Source organism: Curcuma longa, chromosome 7 (assembly GCF_044706935.1).
Source record: "Curcuma longa cultivar G26 ecotype Majalengka, Jawa Barat chromosome 7, ITB_CL_G26_1.1, whole genome shotgun sequence".
NCBI classification, from domain to species: Eukaryota; Viridiplantae; Streptophyta; class Magnoliopsida; order Zingiberales; family Zingiberaceae; genus Curcuma; species Curcuma longa.
The window spans coordinates 2,067,568-2,084,557 of NC_133867.1; the positions used below are offsets into that span (position 1 = coordinate 2,067,568).

The following is a 16,990-nucleotide window of genomic DNA, read 5'->3' on the forward strand; positions in this document are numbered from 1 at the left end:
TAGCAATTGAACCCTGGTTCGATCGTTATTTTATCCTAAAATCACCCGTTGTCGTGATCTCCTCTCTCCCTCCCAAACCTTAAATTTCTCTCTCGCCTGAACCCTAACCGCGATCTCCTCTCTCTGATCTCTCTGACGTGATCTTTTCAGCAGGATTTCTTCTCTGTCATAATCTGCTCTCTGTCCTGGTAAATTTTGCTACTTCCCCTTTTTACCCTTCTCATCGTTGCACAATCGGTAGCAAGGCTAGCGGCAAGGGCGATCATGGAGCTAGCGACTGGCCTAGCCTTGGCGTCGATTTAGTCAGACGAGGTTGGTCTCACGGCTAGCAACGCGGTCAATGGTGGGCCGGCTGTGGGGTCGACCGCAAGGTTAGCTGTCACATCCCAAAAGACGGTCGTCCAAAAAATGTCGGCAACATTTTCCCTGTGATAATTCAACTTTTCCTTAATACAGTTTAACATAAGATCCACATGACCCTTCTATGATACAATACATGTATTTAAACTGCTAAACTGTATGAGTAAAAGCTCACACAACCACACTCTAATCCAATACATGTATGTAAAATAGCATACCAAAGATATATCACCAGAATGATAAACCGACCACGATTATACGAAAAACCTCAAAGCATACTAAAATGCATTATAACTAAACAAGTCTATGAAATCTGAAACTACGTAAGCGGAAGTATAACCACACTGAAATCCATATAAACGGATACAAATCTAAATCCAAATCTATACAAAGTAAAACCACACAATCGAAATACTTCTCCAACTGTGAGATGACATAACCGGTATATCTCTGCTAGCATCAGCAATAATCTTCTATCTACTACCTGAGGAGACAGAAAAACTCCAAGGTCTGGGTGGTGAGTATAAAATACTCAGTAGATAATCAGACAGATAGTGCATGTGCAAAAGTATACAAAGGAACAATAACAATCAACAGTGGTTAGTACTAATAATGAACGAACTACCATAATTCATATGAATGATATGAATGACAATGACACACATATGCATCAATCAAGAATCAACCAAGTATACATCCAAATGGAGTATCTATATACGTTTCATTACCTATATAATGCACACAATGCAAGCATATGTATGATGCAACTGACACACTCATCCCAATCACGTATATATGACGTTGGGGGTATCCGATATCAAACTACCATAAATCCAGCCTATAACAAAGTAGTCTGGTGGCAAAATAGTAGGTAGTCATGTATAACTACATACATTCTATGACCAATGTCTGTCCTTCATACTCGTCTTTGAGTATCACTCTCATACTCTCTGAGTACCTCTATAAGTATCACTTTCATTCTCTGAGTACCACCACTCTGCGGTGACGAGAACACAAGATATTGACTCGGCTGCGTACAGACCATATAGCCGCCATCCCGTGATGGAAATAGGGACATCCTAACCACCTATTCTATAACTTGCCACTACAGGCCAACTATCAATGATGATATGCACACAACATTGGGGATTACAATCGTCACCATGCACCATGATGTGATGATCAAGCAACAATAACCAATATCTACTATACTAAATCAACATGCATAGACAATAGATCTTAATTGATCACAGGTATCATAACCAAGGATAATAAATAATAATCACATAGATAACCAAAGGTTCATACAAACAACATCATATATATTCATAAGGTCAATTGAATTAAGGACAAACATGGAATACACAAGAGTATAACTAAGGTATCCAATCAACAACAAATAGGAGTACAATTAAGGTATCGAATCAACAACAACAGAAGGATATCATGCATTAGGAAAGAAAATATCATGTATTGATCAAGTACAGGGATTACTCACCTGATTGACGAATCATCGATATAAGAACCCAAATAAAATCCTCTGTGTATAGCAGGATCAACAAATCAAGGTCCTGCAATTTAAAATAAACAACATCTTCTAAATACAATATTATATTTAATTTTTCAACAAGGAAAATCTCTTACTTAATTTCATACCTCACCCGTAACCTCAACCGGATCTAATTAACTCAACTTGGTTGGATTAACCCAACCGAGTCTAATTAACACCACTCATCACATAAACCCAATTAAACTCAATCCATATTTAACCACAATCGAAATCAGATTGAAATTCTAAAATTAGATTTGCTTCCATCCCAAAACGAGATCAGTAGGCTAAACTAACCTCAAGAAATTCCACCAGATTTCAACAATAATCAATACTATTAGAATCAAACGCCCGATCACCATCCCAAAATAAACACCAAAACATGTCACATAACAAGGACTAATCAGATCTAAAGCTACCTGCAAACAACAACAATTAACCTAACCTGATCCAAATCACAAGTAGCTTACCAGATTTAACCTAACCTAATCTGATACATACTCTAATTAGTTTCCAAATAGAAACCTAACAAGAATAAATCCTAAAATAGGGCTTAACAGGGTCAATCCAATAAAGATTCAGAATTAACAAAACCCTTACCAATCAACAATTGAACAGTGATGAATCCAACAGAGCCAAACTCACAAAGAATCTCAACCTCCGATCAATTCAATCTCGCCAATAGCACCTCACACCTACAGAACGAATCCAACAGAAAGAACTCAAACCGGATCGAACAGTACCATTAAATTCAATCCTTTTAACCACACCCACCGATTACCTACTAGAAACAAAACTAAAAAGGATCGAAAGAAAAGGGATTGTATGAATCACCCGAAAATTTCCTCTGGAAGTTGTATCTGGGCTCAGGGTTGATCTCCACTTTGAGTTCCTCGTCGGTCTTGGAGGCGACGATGGGCGGCTTGAGGAAGGAGGGAGGCGGCGCTGGTCGGCAGGGGACAGCGGCGACAGTGGCTCTCGGTGGCAGTCGACAGTGGGCTACTGGTCTTCTCCATGCGGCGACCATGACAAAGGACGGTGGCGGCGACGCGTCTTCGGGCAGTGAAGGAAGGGCAAGCTTGTGACCGACGAAGGGAGCGACGGAGTAGGGGATTGCGGCAGGGCGAGGAAGGCGGCAGCGGACCAGATTGCAGCAGGACGGCTCTGCTTCAAGGAGAACAGTGATGGAGGATCACGGTAGAGTGGCGATTGTGGGAGAGGAGGCGCGGCGGCATCGTGCAGAGGAGGATCGCGGGATGGGGGAGGAGACGCGGCGCGACAGAGAATAAAAGAGGGGAATCTTGATTTCACATTTTAAAGAGGAGTAACAGTAACCTCTTAATCGGGATTAGAGTTGGGGTTAATCGGGTCACGTGGCGGGATTAAAAACTCCGTTGAACTGGCTTATAACCTAGTGTTTATTGTAGCAAATCTGGTTTAATATTGGTTCGCTGATCCAAACCAATTTTATTCGATTAGTTTTCACAAGATATGTGGTCTCTTTTATTTTGTCAAAACCTCTTCCATCACTTATCAAACCAAGTTATACTGCAATATACTAGTATTAGTCTATAAGAAAACGTTGCTGGATTGTTGTCTACTAACCTGTAGTACACTAGACCTTCATATACGAAGAACAATATATTAATTAAACCAAAGGCTCAGCTTAGAAATATTGACCAACACACCACCATGTAATTGTATGACATTACCCTTCTAGTTGCCAGGTAGATAAGATTGGCAATTCAAAGGAAAGTATTCCACATATCTAATTAAAAGTTCAGAAAGAAATTAAGCAGCAGAAGTTCTGAGAATAGCATACCCACCTCTAAGTTTACAATAAGGATGAATGGAAGAGCTTCTCCAGCTTTTGATTGATATTGAAAAGAAGCTACGGATCAGTTCTTCCAAGAACAGAGTAATTTTTGTATAGATGATCCTGGACGAAGGATGAAGGACGACGACGACGACTGAGAGCGCCAACAAAGCTTTTGACGGCGTCGCGCCTCTGGATGATGGTTGGGAGCGTCGGCGAAGCTTTTGATGGCTATGTCGCGGCTCCAGATTAATTAAGGATGGCGGTCGAGAGCATTGACAAAAGATGACAACTGCACGGTGAAGAGACTCTTCGTGCGAAAGAAAAAGCTACCTTCAAGGATGCAAGATAGAATTTTTTTTAAGGTTTATCTCTGTTAATGAAATGAAAGAAGGTTCATTAATGAAAGAGAGAGGAATTAAAATATTTATATATTTTTTTTAAAGGGATGAAAGATTTATTAATCGTAACATATATGCAAAAAATAATAAAAAATAAAAATTAAATATATAAAATTATAAAAATAAACTCACTTAAAAAAATAGGTAAAGGATGAAGAAGAAATGGTAAAATTCTATCAATATTATATAAAAATTAGAATATAAAAGATTCGACAACGTATATTCTTTAAATAAATTTCTATCTTGAAAGAGAAAAAAAAAAAGATTAGGATTATGTATTTCTATCCTGTTGAATATTATCCTTGAAAAGATTTGTAACAAGAGCTAACGTTGTGGAGTACGAGCAGTTGGATATTGATCGATGATGATGCATGTTATGTGAGGAGACGATACAAAGATAAAATATCTAAGTAAATAAATTAATTTAAAATTAATATTTTAAAATAAAAATAAAATTAAAATAAAATATTTTTGATTTTTTTCTCCATCCTTACACGAAATATAAGAAATTCTAATAATTCATGAGTAGTATAGAAACGTAAAACTTTTTTTTTCTTTTTCTCCTTAATTTACTCCATCCAAATAATGATCAAAATTTATTCTTTTCTTTCTAGGGATGACAACGGGTTCGGGGATTGACGGGGAAACCTTCTCCATCTCCGTCCCCAAAACCCAAACCCATATACCATCCCCGTCCCCATCCCCGTCGAGTATCATAATTTAAATATCATCCCCGTCCCCGTCGGATTTCGGATATCCAGCGGATTTCGAAGATCCCCACAGATTTCGAAGGTGGTTTTCCCCACGGGTATTTCCATGGATATCCCCATACCCATACCCATCCCCATCCCCGTCATGACATATTTAAAAAGTATTTTTTAAAATTTATTACTTTTTTATTAATTAAAAAAAAATATTATTTGTTTTAGAAATAATGAAACTATAGTATTCAAACAAGTAATTATCAATATGACTTATTTTTTCATTTGATATAAGAATATAATCAAATTAATGAATCTCAATGAATGAAATTATCAAAGTCGGATTCAGAGATGGGGACGAGGAATTTTTGAAATACCATCCCCGACCCATCCCCGCTTTCCGAGATTCGAGGATTCCCCATCCCCATCCTCGCTTTCTCGGATTCGAGAATTCCCCGATCAAAATGAGATCGGGGAACGGATTCCCCATCGGATTCGAGTCTAATTGTCATCCCTATTTCTTTCCTTTCTTCATCTTCTCTCAAACTAAGAGCACTCTTGGTGGTCGATAAGAAACTTCCGTGAGATCGGACCGATCACCCTCAGAGATAATCAATAAAACTAACTGAGATTTACCATTTTTTTTCAAACTAAGAACGCTAAACTTCCCTACCACGATCATAATCACGCATGAATAATAATGCGCAAGCACATATGAACAGACTGAGCTGATTATAATGAAACATACTTATTGAAATAAATAAAAACAATTAATAAGAGTCCAAAACAATTAATCGACTTATTTATCACTATTAAAATTCAATATCTAATTTTTTAAATTTGTTCCTTTGCGTGATGTTGGGAATAATTAATAAGAGTTCCATGTGAAAATATGGATAGCTTGTTGCGCCATTTTGTAGAAAATCCCAGGCAAGTAGCCATTTTTTCATACAAAAACAAGGATATTAAAAATCCAAGAGAAACCCAGACGGCCATCTCAGCCGTCCTTTCGCAACCGCCAAGGCTCGCGCGACGATCACACAAATCGTCGATCATCCCACGACACCGCTCCGTCCAACCCTACCTCCACTCCCGTCGCACTGGCGACGGCCGCCAACTCCTCCTCGTGCTCCAGCCCCAGGAACGTCTCCAGGCTCGTGATCCGCTCCATCAGCCCCTCCCCTAGCACCACCGCCTCCTCACCGCACGACCCAGAACTCTCCTCCACCGCCGCGGCGGCGGCGGACCTCCGCTTTTTAGGCGGTTCCGGAGCCGCCTCCGGGAAGTTTAGCTTGGCTTTGTTACCGCGGATTTCGCGCGCCGCCTCATCGTACGCCCGCGCGGCCTCCTCCGCGGTGGCGTACGTCCCCAGCCAAACCCTCGCCCCCTTCCGAGGATCCCGTATCTCAGCCGCCCATTTCCCCCACGGCCGGCGCCGGATCCCCCGGTACTGTGCCTTCCGCCGCCTCTCCGCAGCCGGCTTCGCGCTCTCACGCTCCTCTGCTGCACCAAAAATCGCAGACAAACATTAAGAAATCAAACCCATCAACTAGAGTACGAACACGACGAGAATGCTACCGTGAGAAGGAACGCTTTCTACGCCGGAGATAGGATCCTCGGCATCGATGAAGGCCAAGAAGTCGGAGATAATCGCTCCACCGCACATATCTGCTACTCCTACGTCTCCAGCGAAATCAAACCGACCAAACTCCTCCGATCACGAAAAGAACAAGAGGGAAAAGCGAGAAGGATTCTACTTCCAGCAACTCCACTCACCATTTTAAAGCACAATTTCTGCCTACGATTTTTAATTTAAATTATTCAAAAAAAAAAGGCACGTGAGGGAGAGTGTGGGCCGTACGATCGCGAGTTGCTTCCGTCCAAAAAAAAGCTAACGGCGGCAGTTTCTTCGAAAGTGTCACCGACGTCCCGATACGGCTCCCCTTATGCGGCTGTGATCGAGGGTCAAGATCGTCCAACGGACGGCTGTGATGGCGACGCGGGCGTCGGTAGAAGATTTGGTGCATCTTTTTTGATAGTAGGAGTGATGGACGCGTGGAAAGTTGCGAGTGGCGTTGGGAACTGGGAGTGGGCGGTGCCGGGCCCGTGAAGGGGACAAGGGTGTGTCAGATCGGTGCTGGTGGAGTGCGACCGCGACCATAGAATTCTCTGTTTTTTTTTTCTTTTTTATATGCGACCGTCCATGTTGAGAATTAGAGGTAGATCAATACCGTTGTTGGCGCTGATCTCGCGATAATAACGGCTGGAAAAGCTGAGCATCGATAGGGGAGTAATAAGGAAAACCCTAAACCAATCCCACTTAAATCCCCAATGGATGACACGTGTAGATTGAGCTAACGGTCAACTGTTAAAAGGAGCTGTCCACTTTTGGTAGGCAGTAAACCAGTTAAATTTGAATAATACAAATTTAATTATTTATTTAATAAGTTGATAAAAATTTTATTAATAAATATTATATTTTTGAATATTATTTTCAAATATTATTAATAAATATTATTTAAGAATTTTTAATGGTGGAACTAGCTTGGACGATTTATCCGAGTTGATCCCAAGTTGTGGGGCATGAACGGATGCTGCCACCCGAGCTAATTTTTCTCTTTTTTCTTTTCTCTCACAGTAAATCAAAGTTTATCTCCTTTTCAACGCTATTGAGCCCCCGGGCTAAAGCCCGGATAGGCATGAATATGACTCCACTTGTGCGAATCTTATTCACAAATGTTATTCATACATATTAATGAACTGAACACATATGTGTTTAAGTTTGTTTAAATTCGATTCGTTTACCACCTTAATCTTTCATATAGATTTCAATAAGTAAAGTAGTGCTAATTTTGATTAAAGTGATACAATTAAGTTTTAGTATTGTATTATGAAATGTCAATATGATTTTAATATTTTCCTTTTAAAATAATTTTTATTAATACTTAATTTCAACTGTTGAATTAAATATTGTTAATTTTTTAAATATATATATGTTTATTATTGAGTATATTTGATGAGTTGTGTTGAATTTATATTTCTAGATTATCTTCAATATCTATTAAATGTTCCATAAAGTATAAATTTAAAATCTAACTTTTATTATTAATGGAATAAAATACACCAACCATATGCCGACATGCGGCATAAGATTCACAGCCACATCACCTAACATATACCTGCATAATGAATCAGCAAGCAACTTAACTGCATTGTGTATTTCATGTGACTCAAAGCAAAATTGCCACATTCAACTATAGCATCACCAAGGTAATACAAAAAGCCTAAAATATTGAACACAAAGCACTTTTATTTTGCATTTTAATATTCTACCACTTGAACCCATTTAAGCATTGGAAGATTTCACAATCAACAGGTTTATGAAGACATCTAGTAGACAAGATTATAAGAATTAAGATCCTATGAGGGATTTAGAAGATTTTGCCCATATGATCTTAAGATCCTATAATTTCACAAATATATTTTCATGAGAAATTGCATTTGATATTGATAACTTTTACTACGTGTTCTACGTTCTGATATCTAGTATTAATGAGAACATTTGATACTTTGCATCATTCAAATAGCAAAAAGTAAATATATGAATTTTTGAAATATAACTACGAAGGCATTGTATTTTTTGCAAGGCAAGTAATAAAAGATAAATGCCACAAAAGCAATTATTCTCCTCAGATGTTATATTCAATAAGAATATATATTTAGGTTAACGTAAATCAACTTTTATTCAATAAGAATCAATATTGAAATTGAAACGAAACTTGTAAATCAATAAATCAAGCTTTTCGATTCGATTTGTTTTGACTCAATTAGGTTATTCTTGGGTTTGATACCCACCCTTGCGTATAAATGAGGTCACTAGATGAGTTCTTCATTTGTCTTGTTAAGTTCCTCCTAAACAAATGAAAGAACTTTTCATTTGTTTTTAATTTCTATGTTACATAGAAATAAATTTCAATTTGTGATAGATGATGATAAGCATTTTTATTTCAAATATAGACTAATGTTAGATGTTAGATAGACATGTACATAATGATCATGAAAAAACCAAGTAACATCACAAGGAGATATTTGGCTCCCGACAAATCAGATTATAAGTTGAGTTAAATTTTATGAAGCTATGCATCTGCCAATTCAACAATATGCAAAGAACAATTTTAAAAAAAAAAAAAAAATCTATAACAACATACTGAGACGAATACATAGAGGGTTAACCAAGAATTCTAATTGGCTTAGTAGATGACAACTTGAAACTTAGATTAGCAATTGAAATTTGAAAATATAAACTATGGAACATGCTAGAGATAGAAGGACCACAGGTAAAATTTCAGATTAGTAAAACATTTAATAGTAGAATCACAAGTTGTCATCATCATCAAGCCATGTTTATTCCGAAGTAGAAGCACAAGTAAATAGTAAATGTGTGGGAAACATAACCTTTAAGCTTGAGTAGTAAATACAAGCTAATGAGATAAAAGACAAAAAGTTAAAACAAATATTGAACATAGAGAGGTATCTACAGAGGTTATCTTTATTGAATACGTAAATTCATTTGAGCCCAATATGTTTTGGATCTGAAAAAAAATGATCGTGTCATAGCAAACAGGTTTAGGGCATACCAAGGGTTTGAGAAGAGTGGTTAACTCAATCATAGTTGATTGAAACATTAGCTTAGTTTCATGCTTAGAAATGTTTTAACATGTACTGTCTTACATTTTACTTTTTATAAAATTTAATATCTAAGTATTTATTTTTAATTCTAAATTTATTATTTCTTTTAAAATGTTTAATTCTGAAAATAAATATAACATTTCATATTTTTAAAAAAATTCAAAACTCAAACATGTTAATTATAAAAAATATTCTTTTAAAAATAAGAGGAAAAAAAAATAAAAGTGGTGATCAATTTTTTAAATCTATATAATTAAAATTCAATTCATATTTTAAAAACTAACATACTTTAGACTAAATAAATAAATAAAGAACCCTATCTTTTATTCTTATGGAGGGAAGAGGAATAAAGAAGAGAGATGACAAGAACCTCTAGTACCACTAATAAAAGAGGAAGAAAATACGAGGAAAAAAATAACATAGGAACATTGATGAGTAAAAGAAAAGGTATGAGATCATCAACGACTACGAAAGTATATATTTTTTAAAGATAAATATAGGAAAAAATCTAATTAGAATTTAAAAAAATAAAATTAAAAAAAATAAAATTAAACTAATTTAAAATAAAAATGCTTTTTTAAAAATAAATATAAACAATATAAAAAACAGTACTGTGTGAGCATTTTTTAAATTTATATTGTTAGTCAAAAGGAAACTAAGAGAAACTAAAAATTAACAATGATAACACAACACAAAAGACCGTACATTTAGGAGAAACTAAAGTTCGTTTGGGAGGAGGTGAGCGAAAGGGAGAGAAGAATAAAGAAGGGGAAAGAAAATCTTTATCCTTATTTGGGATGGAGTGAGTTAAAGGAAAGGAGAAAGAAGGGTAAGTTTTCCTTTTGCATGTCTATGAATCAGCATAATTCCTTACACTCGAAATTGGGATGTAAGGAAGTGGAACGAAGGAGAAAGAAAACTTAAAAATCAATTTTACCCTTAAGCGGTCATACCAAAGCTTGTGATCTCTTCGCTCTGTCGTCCTCTTCCTTTCACTCACATTCAAGTTTTATCCCGGCGAAACCAACACCGCTCCTCCATCGTGACTTCCAATGGAGTCAGACGCTAGAGATATTCCTCCTGGTGAGTTGACATTTTCAAAAGGAAGGGTATTTTTAATATTTTATATATTTAACTTTCATTCCCTTTCCTTTTCTCCCAAACAAGGTAACACATGTTACATTAATGAATCTTCATTTCCTCCCAAACAAGCAGAATATAAATACTTCTCTTCCCCTCCCTTTCCCTTCCTTCCCCTTCCATTAATGAACCTTCACTCACCCCATCCAAACAGTAAAGGTGGTCTTTATCATCTTGAACATACCCAAGTTTTTCAAGGCACAAATAAATCTATCAAACTTACTTATCCCTCGCTATATCTCTATGTAAAGTATGTAATGTTGTTTCAAATGATGAATCACTTTTTATAAATCACTCTTTATAATGATAAATTACACAACAAAAAGAGGAGAGGACTAACTGTTTACAAGGATAAATTATACGACGACGACAAATAATGAATCACGCTTTACAAGTATCTTCTTATCAACATATACTCGCTTCTCATCAACAAAAGAAAACATAATATGCAAATAAGCACCTTCAAGTCAAACTGAAACTGCCAGGAGCAGACTGAGAGTAATTAGTCAAGGGATTACCAAAAAGGTTGGATGAGAAAGCCTAAGGATGAGCCAACTCCGACTGACCGTTCCGGGGACTCGTCATCATCATGTTCTGCTGCTGAAGGAGAAAATAGTGCTGCTCTTCCATGAAAGCAATCTAAAGATTGGGTGGTGGTGAAATGTAGTTTGATGCAGCAAATGGATTTGTTGTACCATATATACTTGTTCTTTGTTGTCCTCTAGTTGCATCATCATACAAGCTCTCAAGGAGTTCTTTGAATCCACCAGCCTGCTAACATACAACCAAAAGATGTTACAAGCCAAATGAATGAAAGAATAAACAATGTGATTCCAAAGAAAAATTTATTACTTCGCAGGGAGAATAAGAGGATATTTGACTTGCAATATTAGCTGATGACATTCTATGAGTATTAGAAGGAATTTTGTGAGATATTCGCGAAATAATAAGTAGAACGAAAATTAGAAAAGAAGGAAAAGAAAAGGTTGGCAAATTTGATGATTTCTATCACTGCGTTAACAAGGAGTGAGGCCATAAAAAGGATAAAACTGTGAAAGATTCACTCCTAAAGAGAATATTGACATCCATCTCCCCCTCTTGCCCTCACAATTAATCTGCCTAAAATGGACAGAGAATCGAAAGGAAAACTAAACTAACTAATTCATATTTAAACCATTCTTTCATCTCATTTCTCCTTTCCGGCATATACAACAAAATTTTTTCCTTTTAAGTAAATAGTCAGAGAAAACTCTTCTTTTCTTCTCTTTTCTTCCCATCCTTCCACTTTTCCTCTTCAATTTCAAATTCTTTCAAGTAAACATAGTATCATAATAAGGATACAAAATGACATACCAGTTTCGCTTCAGCTGGTTGGTAAGTGTTCCTGCTTGCTGTCGTTACAAGTGCTAACTCCCATCCTGAAGGACCTGTGTATGTCTGAATGATGCCACCAGTAGATTTAGGTTTGGTATCACTACCTGCAATACAGTAGTAAAATAATGTTTAAATTGAATGATGCAGATCTATTTTATAAGTAAACGCAAGAACACCTCGATCTAAATGCAATAGGAATCTACAACAACGTGAATTCAATAAGATCAAGTATGATTGCAAAGTAATGAAACTACCAGGTGAAGATAGTGCGAGAGCTAATGATTTACTATCCGCGAGCTGAGTAGCCATGGAAGTTATTTCATCAAAATCCTGCAACATATCATAATTCCAATTTCTTTTGATGCCAAATGATCAGAGAAGAAGATATGAAAGTTACCAATAGGTTTGCTATTGTTTCAGACTGAGTTGTAACATCTGGAACTGCCTCTGATTTTTCTACATGCTCAACTGATGAAGGTTTGGCCTCTCGTAAAACAGTTTTCTCTAAACTCTCCTGTGAAGTTTGTTCTTCATTAGTTGACAAGTTCCTCTCTTAGGACTTCTGGCTCAATATCCAATATCCAAGGTGAATTTGAAAGTTTATAAATCTATTTTGATAAAATGACAAAGTAAAAAAGAATTGTGGAGCAGAAGGATTATCACTTGGGAAGAAATTAAGTACAGAATATGTAAAACCTCTATTGCTATTCATAAGTAAAAGACCAGATTGTGAATCTACTTATTAGATGGACTGGATGAATTATGAACGTCTTCAAAATGAATAAGAGTTTCTATGACTTGCAACTTTATCATTGATCCTGGGGCCAGACAATCAAGAGGAGGTCTTATGACCAACTAAACAGTTTTGGGGAAATATTGTGGAGAACTGGACTTCTATTGAAGATATGTTAGATTGGATTCTAATGAAACGCAAACTCGTAACAAGAGAAGTGAAAAAGTAACATGCCTACCATGTATAATAGGGCAAGGGATGCAGCATGGGCAGAAAATAATCGAATGCAATTAGAAAAATATGACAATCTGATTAGACTCCTACTTAAATTATTTGACCTTCTAAATTACACACCAATTACTACTTGACATCCCAAAAATTAAACAGTCATTTAGACACCTACTGTGCCAATCAATTACTAAACACCAATTACTACATTTCTTCCCATTGTATATAGCTATTTTATTACATTTCTTTTCTTTTGTTTCCTTCTAGGATTTTGTGTATTATTGTCTTTCCTTTATGTAGTCATTTCATATCTCACTGAAACGAATTATGGCTTTATCCGTTTTCTCAAAAGGATAAGAAAGTGCATGTATAAAACATTAGCAAGTGGTCTTGCCCTTCAGCAACAAAAATTGATTGGCAAGTCCTACCACATCCATAATATCGGGTAAAGTACATTTCCCTTTCCCAAAAGTCAGCTATAGAAATTATATACCAGACCTAAATGCACTCTCTTTATAATCAAAAGAAATAACAGACTCACCAGTGTTTTATTTAGAACATACCCAATTCGGGTCGTTTCAGTAATGTGTTCCCTCCATTGTGGCAAGAAATGATGAAGTTGGCTGTGGAATGCAAACAAAACAATCAGTAATACTACTGAACTAAAAACTTCTAGTCGTCGGTAGAAAATAAAATTGAAATAATAGAGAATGTCTAAGGAAACCTCTTTAAGGGCAGGAAACTGGAATTTTTTTTACTAGCTCCAGAACTTTGCAGACCTCATAGAATTCAGAAAGACTGAGTGCCTATTGATTGCAGAGACAACAGCCATAATGTTTGTTATGGTACTGCAAAAGAATATTAATTCCATAAAAAGGAAAAAATTGAAGAGAGTGAGAGAGAGAAGTTCATCACAATGTTAACTTACCAAGTGCCCAGCCCTTTTGTAAATGTCAAGTGCTCTTGTAGCTTCATATCTTGGCATTGCAAAGAACTGCAGTAAGATTAAGAGGACAGTGATAAATCTAAACTAATGGAAGTATCTTTTTTCCCCCTATTAGAAAGCCACTATAATCCATTGGAAAAGTATTACTGAGTGCATTACCAAATCAACAAGATTGATTATCCCATCATTCATAGCGCGATAGATTATGAAGCTTTCTTTAATCACCTAAACAAAAGATGTTTTCATATAAAAAAACTAATATGCGATGTAGCAACATCCTAACAGAATTTCAAAAACATGAGAAACAGTAGCAATTGCTTGTTGAAAGCCTGTGGCTTTGAAGAAAAATTTAGTACAAACAAATCGTGAACATACCAGAGCCAGGGCATATTGTATAAGATAGTTGCCAAATGTAGCTCCTTCCGGCTATAAGAATAAGCCATTTAGTCGTGTAGCAAAAAAAAAAAAAAAAGAAAGAAAGAAAGAAAGGTAAATATTGGCATTGACAAGATATATCTTGCTTCCTTCCTTAAACCAACAGAGCATACTGTTAATAGTGATCAGAAAATATTCATTGCCTGGCAACCAACAATGCGAAAAAGTTTATTGGGTAACACAAGACTATTCTGTCGTCAAAGTTTGTTATGTTGATGGGTTGATGATATGAGATGATAATTAACACAGATTAGAATATATTTGAGATTTGGGGATTCGATGTTGCTATTGATTGAAACTGGTAGAGGGCGGTGAAGCAGTAGCACTGTACGAGGAGTAGTCAATGTGGATTCAGTCGCGAATGGTCAAACATGAAGCCTTCACCAGCAAAGGTAGTAATGTTCTTGGGAGGATGGGGCGATTCTTGGTCAGGGTGATGCTCAGTCAAAGACATTGTTCTCGAAGTAGAGGACTGGAGAGGCATCCCTGACCTTGCAGTTGAGGATTGGAGAGGTCTTTGGGTGACGACTAAGCGTGTAGGCTATGGACATCCTGAATGGGAGAGGAGCTGATTGAGGATATTTAGGGGCTTTCATGGGGTGGGTTCACAGAGATTGAGGAGATTATCGGAGGAGCAACTGCAAAAGATTATCATGACAATGTTGGGGAACCTAACTGTTGAACAACACTGATGGAAGATCTGATCAGGTTGTGCAAATAAGCTTGGGTTTGGTTTAGATGAAGGAAACCATGAGCAGATGAAGAATGTCAAACAACAAATAAAGATTGCACACCAAGAAATGAAACCTAATCAGAAACCTGTCTTTGACACCAAATGATGCCATACCAAAAACAACTCAACTTATCAATAGAGAAAAATATTATTAATTGAAAGATGCTTGAGTACCAGATATCTTAATTCTTTTATAAAGTAGCAATAAGACATTCTTTGTAAAAATACCAACTGAGCTATCCTAAAACCTCTAATAAACTTCCCAAATAATTTTAAAAACTCTAATAGACTCTCAACTAAATGTCGACAACCATAACTTCACCAATAGAGGACTTACAAGTCAGTGATATTGATATCATCAAACTTCCATGCAGAAGAAATTGATAGAAAAGTGAGTTTTGAAGTCATGATCAAGTGCATGACTGCAAGTATAGTAGAGGGAAACAAATGGAGGGCGAGCACAATTTTCTCAATTAGGAAACGAAGGGTTAATGTTTGTTTTCCCTTCAAAATGAACTTCAACAACAAGAGAAAGTACTCCAAATTCATCAATCCAAATAAGGTCTAGCATTCTAGCTTGTAATAGATGGATAACATGAAGATATAGTCAAATTTATTAGGATATCTTTAATCAGAATACATGGTAATGAAGGATGAAATTCTCTGATTGCAGTAACTTCAACAGAATAATTAGGCAATTTCTTCAATAATTCAACATATTGTATGTTGTAAGTCACACTGTGGTTGATTTTCCCCTGCAGATGTATTCTACAGTTTCTCGAGTAGCTACTGTTGTTCAAACTAGATATACAACAACAGCATTCTGGCTCACTGGTTTAAGGCTCTTTGAAGAAGTTGAAAAACTGGTTACTGATTCTAATGAAAAGGAAAATATGAGAAAATACATTGCCAGAGCACGAGAGCATTTGAATGAGATGGATACTGAGGTTCCTCTCACAGACACAAGACGGAATGGTATTCTCTCAATTCCAAACAACTTTTTATTTCTGCTGGCTTTCACTTCTTAGATTTCACCCAGGGTGGACTACTTTTGCTTGCATATGTTCCTGTGTGAACTGAAGTTGGCTACTAACTGCGAAGTTTCATTTGCTAAGATATCTGGTCCTTTGAAATAGTTTCTATATCATATGTAAAAATCAAAAGATTTTGACATTTCTTGTGGAGAATAACTGATAATTCTATAACAAATAGAATTGCATCTATTTCCAAGGCTCATATGTGAAATTTGAAAGCTTTTGACATTTCTTGTGGATAAATAACTGATTATTGGTTATAAATATTTGTTATTTTTTATAGGTTTTTCCTAGAATAGGCCCTAAACCCCTAACTATAAATAGGGCCTTATATCTTGTTTTTAGAATAAGATTTCTTAAGTTATTTTGATAACATGGTATCAGAGCATTAGGGATTATTTTTTCCCTTTAGGGATTTCTCTCCCGCCGCGCGCTCCTCTCCCGTACGCGAGCAGAACGCGAAGCTCCTCGTCCGCGAGCGCCGCCTACCGCAACGCCATCCGATCGCCTGTCGCTCGCCCGCGTGAAGAAGACCGATCCTTCTTCTTCCTCTCCTCTTCTCTGCTCACCGCTGCCGCCTCCTCCCACAGTCGATCACCACAACACCATCTATCGCGCCTACGGTTGCCACCTGCAGCCACCGCAACGCTGCTTCCCACAAGATCAAGGCTCCTTTCTCGATTGCGTAGGGGAGAGACAGACGCGCGACGCGTTGTCTTCTCGAGAACACAGCTCCGTAGGGTGTCCAACAAGCGGAGGCACTTGTCGCGATCGAAGGGGTTTTCAACGGCGCAGTTGAGCAGGTCGATTGCTTCCTTGGCGCAGACCGGCCGAGGCGTCATTGACTCCAT

General features: G+C 37.0%; 1 protein-coding gene, 1 long non-coding RNA gene and 1 pseudogene across 3 annotated transcripts; all 3 read right to left on the reverse strand.

Annotated features, from left to right (window-relative positions):
- Nucleotides 1-672: 672 nt before the first annotated feature.
- Nucleotides 673-3,135, reverse strand: LOC141831418 (uncharacterized). The gene is made up of 3 exons (XR_012602063.1): nucleotides 2,744-3,135; nucleotides 1,859-1,931; nucleotides 673-844 (listed from the first exon to the last, which is right to left on the reverse strand). It is a non-coding gene; the product is annotated as an uncharacterized LOC141831418 (long non-coding RNA).
- Nucleotides 3,136-5,739: 2,604 nt separating this feature from the next.
- Nucleotides 5,740-6,584, reverse strand: LOC141832326 (ethylene-responsive transcription factor ERF071-like). Of its 2 annotated transcripts, none has more exons than XM_074719821.1 (2): nucleotides 6,406-6,584; nucleotides 5,740-6,327 (listed from the first exon to the last, which is right to left on the reverse strand). In XM_074719821.1, the coding sequence occupies exons 1-2, from the start codon at nucleotides 6,491-6,493 to the stop codon at nucleotides 5,864-5,866; spliced, it is 552 nt and encodes a 183-aa protein (XP_074575922.1). In that variant the 5' UTR covers nucleotides 6,494-6,584; the 3' UTR covers nucleotides 5,740-5,863. The 2 variants fall into 2 exon arrangements, with proteins under 2 accessions (XP_074575922.1, XP_074575921.1); XM_074719820.1 differs by having other exon boundaries at nucleotides 5,740-6,330.
- Nucleotides 6,585-10,992: 4,408 nt separating this feature from the next.
- LOC141831768 (putative clathrin assembly protein At5g57200) lies at nucleotides 10,993-16,990 on the reverse strand (annotated as a pseudogene).

Coding starts and splice junctions, on each gene's coding strand:
- LOC141832326 (XM_074719820.1), bottom strand. CDS start 6,493: ATGTGCGGTGGAGCGATTATCTCCGACTTCTTGGCCTTCATCGATGCC. Junction 6,331..6,405: donor AGAAAGCGTTCCTTCTCACG/GTAGCATTCTCG, acceptor TTTTTGGTGCAG/CAGAGGAGCGTGAGAGCGCG.